This window comes from Spermophilus citellus (assembly GCF_964194105.1).
Source record: "Spermophilus citellus genome assembly, chromosome: 4".
Lineage (NCBI taxonomy): Eukaryota > Metazoa > Chordata > Mammalia > Rodentia > Sciuridae > Spermophilus > Spermophilus citellus.
In genome coordinates, this window is record NC_138185.1 from 94,975,028 (window position 1) to 94,982,732 (window position 7,705).

The 7,705-nt window shown below is 50.1% G+C and overlaps 1 protein-coding gene across 1 annotated transcript; it reads right to left on the reverse strand.

Moving 5' to 3' along the window:
* Positions 1–2,877: 2,877 nt before the first annotated feature.
* MAGEL2 (MAGE family member L2) lies at positions 2,878–6,798 on the reverse strand. The gene has a single exon (XM_081292776.1). It carries the CDS (start codon positions 6,706–6,708, stop codon positions 3,094–3,096), a length of 3,615 nt encoding a protein of 1,204 aa, XP_081148902.1. The 5' UTR covers positions 6,709–6,798; the 3' UTR covers positions 2,878–3,093.
* Between the last annotated feature and the right edge of the window lie 907 nt (positions 6,799–7,705).

Sequence of the window (7,705 nt, forward strand, 5' to 3'; positions counted from 1 at the left end):
CACAGGCTATAATACTCTACAGCACATATTTTTTGTATGTTCATTCTTCCACTTTCCAGATGTTGGAGCAAACTTCAAGTTGATTTTTGGGGAAATCTGTGGCCCTTTCAACAGAAAGTTGCTGGACCCCCCCACAGCCCTAGGATGGTTGTATGAAAGTTTCTCATACTTGGTCTCCTACACTTTCATGAGCAGCTCTCCCTGTGAAGAAGTCTTTGCCTTCACCTCAGGTTATTTTCATTCAATATATTCCCAGATGAGAAATTTCTAGGTGTGCATTGTATTAATATATTTAAGCCCCTTGAAGATGCATTTGGCTAAAATTATTTCAGAGCAAATGGTACTAATTTATACTTTCAGCAGTTGTATTTGAGGGTCCTGGTTTCATAACAAGCTTATGAAACAAGCTTAAAATAGAACATTGATGTTCTATTTTATTTCTTTTGATTCTCTACCAGTTTAATCAAAGAAAACAGTGATATTTATCTAATATTTCTGCCTTTAAATACTAGGAAGATGCAGCAGTTTTGGTGCTTACTTACTGTTTTATTTCTTTTTAGTGTCATTTGATGTCTTTTGCTCATTTTTTAAATGAGAGTTTTAGTTTACTTTCATTGTATGATAAAAAACTCTGTACAAATTTGTTCACATTTTCACACTTTCATATAACCAGGTTTTGAATTTATTTTCATCTCTTATTGCTTTGTATTTTCATATAGTCTAGGTTTTCTTTTTCTGCCTTCTGTTTTCATAATGTTAACCATTGTAAAACTTTTCATTGGAAATTTTATTTCATTTTTTATTTGTAATGAAAAAAGCCATTTTGTTATTACAGTAATTTATATCTTTTATTTCAATCAAATGAAGGGGTTTTCCTCCCCTTAGCATTCTTTAAAGCAAGTTATTAGGTTTATAATCTACTATGAGATAAATGTGATATGTGTAGTGGAAGATTATAAATCAGGAAGTAAACTTTTCTTCTGTGAAGTAGAGCCAAACACGTCCAAACTATGGCACCAATCATATGTTATATTCCAAATGTTCCACAAGGGGAAATATACTCATGCACCCCATGGATAAATGCCTTGAAAAATCGTTAGAAACTCTCTTAAGTAAAAACAAGCCAGAAATTCTAGAAGCACGTACCAGTTTACTGTGTCAGCCATAGCAAATTTTGGATGAGGTCTAGCTGTCAGCTGGCCATTGCTATCATCTTCAACAGGCATTTGCTTTTGATGATTTTGAGCAGATGGACCCTCCAAGTTTCTGGAGGATCTGAGCACAATAACACCTTGCTGAATATCACTTGTAACTAGGTGGGTAGTGGGCATGGGATCTAATAGTCCTAGACAGCTTGGCTTTGAGAGTACTGAAATCCACTCTCAACCCTGCTCCTCCCTACTATAGATTCCTAAGCAGTAGTGCCTCAGCACCTAGGGAACTAGTGATTACTGAGTGTAGTTTGTAGTAGACGTGGGGAAAAAGACTTCACCTTGGTCTATTATGTAAAAGAAAATAAGGAATGTTTGGCAATAATATTGGTCAAGTTTTGGGCGAAGGTTCATAAGGCATGTAATAGCACTGCTGGAGGGGAGGAGGCTAGGGTAGCACCATTAAACGGACGCTAGGTGGCAGACGAATCCCACCATCGCCACTTTTCTCGGCTGGGACTTTTGAGCGGGATGTGAGATTGCCTTTCTGGATTCAGACAAGACAAGGGGTGGCAAGCAGGGCTAATGCCCCCCACCCAGGAGAAGAGTAGTGATCTCTTTTGTGTATACCACCCTTTTGTGAGCCTGGATATCTTTCTCTAAAACAGGCCAGTTTACACCCTTGGTCCCTTTCAGTCCCCACCAGGTCATATACCAAAGAGTTGACTGCAGTTAGTTAACCATTTAAACACAATGACGACACCCCCGCCCCTGAATTAAGATTAAACCTTCCCTACCAAGAGCTTCCCTGGACCTCCATATCCCACAGAAACCCCCTCCTATCACCCCATCCTAACCAGCTACTACTGCTTGGATCTGCAGTGTTCCTAGCTCCTTGAACTTTTTGTTTTCCTTTTCCCTATTATGAGCCTAGATATTTTGCAGAGAGAATGTTTCCATCCCAGTTCATTGTGTTGATGAAACCCCCAAAGCTGAGCTGCTGGACAATCTCTTTGTTTCTCCTCATTGCTAAACACACCTGGAGATTTGTGATCCTGCCGGTAGATGATCTTCCTTCCCCACACATCCCTAATGAAATACTCTATTTGAAATTACAACCTTACCGGCTTAGCACTAACATGTACAATTTAATTAGCCTATTGTGTTGTACACACTCACCTACAAAACTAGAATAATAATGTTTAGTTGGAAGGATTTTTGAGAGGATTAAATCAGATAAGGTAGCAACCCCCCTCTTGATTCTGGCTGCCTGACAGGTGAAGTTTCACTTTTGGTTTAATGAAAATCTTACGTTTCTACCACCCACCACAAGCAGTATCATTGTAAAGATGAATGGTGTGCTCTCCTTGGAAAATAGCTTTGTCACCATGGTTTTTACTATCACAGATAGTAATCTTGGTGTTTTTGTCTACACAGGCAGTACAGTAAAACTTGGCTCCTTTTACCTAGGGTAAAAATTAGAATAAAGACAAACACTTCCATGTTATGCTGAAAGTATATTTTTATATATAGATATAGATATTTACTTTTTTGCAGACGGTTTTACTGATGAGTCATTTTAACATTTAAAGAACAACCTATTACAATGCTACATAAACTGTACCAGAATGAGAGAATAGCTTGTCAATTCATTTCACAAAGCCAGCACAAATCTGATACCAAAACATAACAATTATAACACAAAACAGAGAACCACAGATCTCACTTAAAAGTACAGATGCCAAAATACCATAGAACAGTAGCAGATTAAAATCAACACCACATGAAATTTCACAAAGCTTTGGCAGATACAAAACCAGATTCAAAATTCAAAGTTACACACACGAAACTGGAACAAAACACCAGAAACAAAGTGCCCCCCACCCCACCCTGTAAATAGACACTGACTAGGGACCCAAAGGAACAAGATCTGTAACACCAATTACTGGGGAGGGGGACTGCTGGTGGGGTCATCAGAATTATCACTGGCATCAGGCTCAGGCTCAGACTCATCCTCGTCCGAATCTTCGGACTCTAACTCTGCCAGTGCTTCGAGGTAATGGAATGGCCAGCACCGTGGATCTTTCTTATGGAGCTTGGCCAAAAACCTCAGGACAAGCATCTTGCTGGTTTCGAGGAACGCTCGGGGCCCCCAGAGGAACTCATATTCTGCTGGCTCAGTGCAAGGAATTCTCCTGTACTCTAGGTACTTATGCCTTACAAACACTTCGGTGATGAGCTTCTTCAGGTCTCCCAAGAGACCATGTGTCCCCCAGACATCAAACCCTAACTTGAACAGAAAACTGAAGATCAAATTCTCCCTGACACAATTGCCCTTCATAAAGATAAGGCTCAAAACCACCATCAGGAGGCCAAACTTGGGCCGGTCTAAATAGGATGCAAAGAAACCACCTTGAAAATGCCCCTGCTTGTTGATGAGAATGTAAGAGTGGTTTTGGGTATCAATTTCCTTCAATTGACAGCCAAAGGCACACTCTAGCTTATCGTTGGCACGGCTGAAGATATCTAAGCACTCGTCTTTGTACTCTCGGATGATGACATTCACCATCTGTGAGTGCTGGATTGGCACCTTGACTTGGTCCTGGACCAAGAAAAACTGCACCAATGCATTTGTTCTCTCATTTGGGGGAGAAAATGACTGAGTCTCCCCTTTGGGATCCTCCTGGATGGCACTGGATCCCTGAGAGAGACATGGGACCTCAGAGATAATCAAGGACTGAGGGCTATATGGGCCTTCACAGTGACCCACATCCCTTGAGGTACTTGGGCCTTCCCAAGCACTCAGGGCCCAAGATGTGCTGGGCCCCTCCCAGCCACTCAGGATCCTGGAGGTACTAGGACACTCCCAGCCATTCATGCCACGGGGAGTGTTTGGGCACTCCCAGTCACCCAGAACCTGGACAGAGCTTGGCACCTCCCAGTCATACAAACTGGGATTCTCCCAGGCCCGTGGGCCCTGCCAGTCACGCATGGCCATTCTATGGCCACTGTTGTCCTCTTCAGGTTCCAGATGCTTCTTCTTCCGGGTAGCTTTGCCCGAGCGACGTGGTGGCTCCATGGTCTTGGAGGCTTCTTGCACAGTGGCAGCTGCCTGGGGTGCAGCTGCTGTAGCCATCAGGATGGTGGGCACTGCCTTGGATGCCTGTGAAGCATTCACATCAGGCTGTGGAACCCACAGGACGGCAGGCAAGGCCTCAGTGCAGGCATATGGATCCTGCAAAGCAAATGGCAGTGACCTCGGGCTCTCCGAGGTGGCAGATGGGCCTTTAAAGGCATTAGAAGAGGCAGGCTGGAAGTGGGAGGTAGATGGAAAGACCCTTGAGGTGGCAGTAAAGGACTCTGATGTGGCAGGCAAATTTTTCCAGGCAGTTGGCAGGTGTGCTCTGGTAGCTGACACTGCCCTTGGAGCACAGAAGGTGCCTGCAAAGATCATGCGGTCTTTTGAAGGGGCCCGTTTTTCCTTCGATGAAGTCCTACGGTCTTTAGAAGAGCCCCTAGGTTCTATAGAAGAGGCCCTGGATTCTCCTGATGGAGTCATGAGTGATTTATCGCAGCCCCTGGGAAAATTTTCCCCCCCTACGGGGGCTCCAGGCTGGGCCTGCAAGATGGGGGGTGGGCCTTGCCAAGAAGGCTGGAGTTGCAATGTGGGCATTTCTGCCTGCGAGCCCGTGGGCTGGGCCTGCTGGGTGGGTAGCTGGATTTGCCCGGCTTTTTGGGAGGCCTGAGCCCCCCGAAAGGGCTGCTGCTGCTCCAGCTGGACGATCCGAGGGGCCTGACCCTGGGCCTCCTGGGCAGGCAGGGGCTGCCAGAAGTGAGTGGGTGCCTTTGGCGCCTGCCAGGCCAGTGCCTGCGCCTGCTGCACCTCCTGGTACTCCATCGATGTTGGCAGCTCATGTGGCACCGGAGGCTGACCTTTGGGGGCCTGCCAGATGATGGATGGGCAGTGCACAGCCTGCTGCGGGGCAGCCTGTTGGACAGACAGCGGGGTCGGCAGCACTGGCTGGGGCACCTGCGGGCCAGCGGGTGGTACCACAGGTACCTGCGTAGCTGGTGGTGCCGTAGGCACCTGCGGTGCCACCTGCACCTGCGGGGCCGGCAGCCGAGCCTGCGGGGCCTGCCGCAGTGGGGGTGGGGGTGGCAGGGCTTGCCAGAGCTGTGGCTGGGTGGGCAGAGCCTGTGGAGCTGGTCGGATGGGTGGTGGTGCCTGGCGGATCAGTGGTGGTGCCTGGCGCATCATGGGTGGGGCCTGGCGGATCACAGGTGGGGCATGGCGGATCACAGGTGGTGCCTGGCGCAGCACAGGAGGGGGGCCAGGGCGTATTGGTGGGGGGCCGGGCCGGATGGGTGGGGGCCCCTGGCGCACAGGTGGTGGTGCCTGCCAGGCGATTGCAGGTGCCTGCCAGGTGACCTGGGTGGTCTGCCAGGTCAAGGGCGTGGCCTGCCAGCCTTGAGGGGGTGCCTGCCACCCTGGAGAGGTGGCCTGCCACCCAGGAGGTGTGGCCAGCTGCACCTGGGGGACCTGCGGGACTTGGGGAACCTGTGGAGGAGCCCTTATGACCTGAGATTGGATTTGCAGGATCAAAGGTTGACCCTGTGGGGCCCAAGTAGCCACAGGCTGTGAGGGGGGGGGCACTGGTTGCGCCATCGGTGCTCCTGAGACTGGAGGCTGGATGATCGGAGCTCTCCCTGGAGGATGAATCATCACGACACCAGGACCTGGAGGCTTGGCCATCGGGGTTGCAGAAGGTGGAGGCTGGGTCATCAGGGCTGCCGGTGGTGGAGGCTGGGCCATCGGGGTTCCTGGAGCAGGAGGCTGGACCATCAGGACTCCCGGTGTCAGAGGCTGGGCCATCAGGACTCCTGGTGCTGGAGGCTGAGCCAACGGTGTCCCAGGAGGTGGAGGATGCGCCATCGGTGTCCCGGGTGGAGGAGGATGAGGCATCGGAGTCCCCGGAGGGGGAGGATGCGCCATCGGGGTCCCCGGAGGTGGTGGAGGCACCATCGGGGTCCCAGGAGGGGGAGGATGGGCCATCGGGGTCCCAGGAGGGGGAGGATGGGCCATCGGGGTCCCAGGCGGGGGAGGGTGAGACATTGGGGTCCCCGGAGGAGGAGGATGAGGCATAGGGGCTCCGGGAGCAGATGGATGCAGCATCAGAACTCCCGGAGTTGGAGGCTGGGCCATAGGGGCAACCGGAGGGGGAGGATGGACCATCAGGACTCCGGGAGTCGGAGGTTTGCCTATCGGGCCCCCCAGCGGGGGAGCCTGGACCATTGGGGCCCCCAGGGCAGGAGGCTGGGGCATCGGAGCCACCGGGGCAGGCAGCTGGCCCTGCGGAGCCTCCCAGGCAGGTTGAGGTGCCTGCCAAGCGGCCAGGGAAGCCTGCAAGTCAGAAGGAGGTGGATCCCAAGGGACCGGAGGAGCCCGGGAGGAAGCAGGCGGGGCCCGCATCAGAACCGTAGGGCGGCTATAGACAGGCGGCTTCGGGGCCTCCGCTGGAGGGCTCGAATCACCCAGATTCTTACTTAGCTGCGACATGTCCCTTGGCTGACAGCTGGTGGGTCTTTTCCTCCGACAGCTGCTGGGCCTTTTCCTCCAGAGAGAAGAGAATGCCTACGTGGCTGTTCAGAAGCTCCCTCCCTGCTGAATGCTGAATAGGAAGTGAGTGCTGCTCGCTCTGCAGCTTTCCGCAGTAAGAAGGAGGGGGGAAGGGGGCTCAATCCCGCCCCTTCCCCGCCCCCGACCACCACAAGTGGATAGAGCAGAGGGGCGTCTACCAAAGTCCTGGCTGACACAAGATCCCTTCTCACTCCCTCCCGCCCCCAAATGCAGCCCAGTCAGACTCTTCATGCATGAGTTTTCACAGGGGAGTGACAGCAACAGATTTATGTTTTAGAAAAATCACTGTGCTGCAGTATAAAGTGGGGACAGACCACTGGCAACATGGAAGCTATCCAAAAGGGGGGAGATTGTGTGGTCTGAGCTCAGCTATGAAGCACATTGACGTAAGAGAGACTCCGCAGCTATACTAGACAGCTATTATAATTTAATGCAGGAGTTGAAGAAATAGGGAAGGTATGCAGGTCTCTGAGGGAAGTTTCTGGGGTAGTTTATTCTCTCAGGGGAACAGTAGAAGGCACATGGGAAAAGCAATCCGTGAGTACTGACTTGAACATGGGGCATTTCTAGTGCTGTGTGACAGCCACACAGAGATGCCCTGGAGGCACACTGGTATAATGGTAAGATTTCTGAGCTAGGAGTCCAGTTTAACTATTTAGGAAAACAGCTGTGGGAGTGAATGTGGTTGCAGAAGAAGGTCATTAAAGTGAAATTCCTGACACATATCTTGAAGAATACAGGCATTTTAGAGGCAGAGAAAAATCATGGCAAAAAGTAGAGGGAGAAAGCAAAGGAATCTTGGAAGTTAAGATGTGCCAGAAATCAGTGAAAGGTAGCATTTTCAATATAGGGGAAACTGCTTGTGAAATGGCTAAGAGGAGGAAATGAAGTGAGAAAGAAATTTTTAATATGAAAA

Bases quoted from the DNA above. Each gene is read 5' to 3' on its own strand.
- MAGEL2 (XM_081292776.1), bottom strand. From the start codon at position 6,708: ATGTCGCAGCTAAGTAAGAATCTGGGTGATTCGAGCCCTCCAGCGGAG.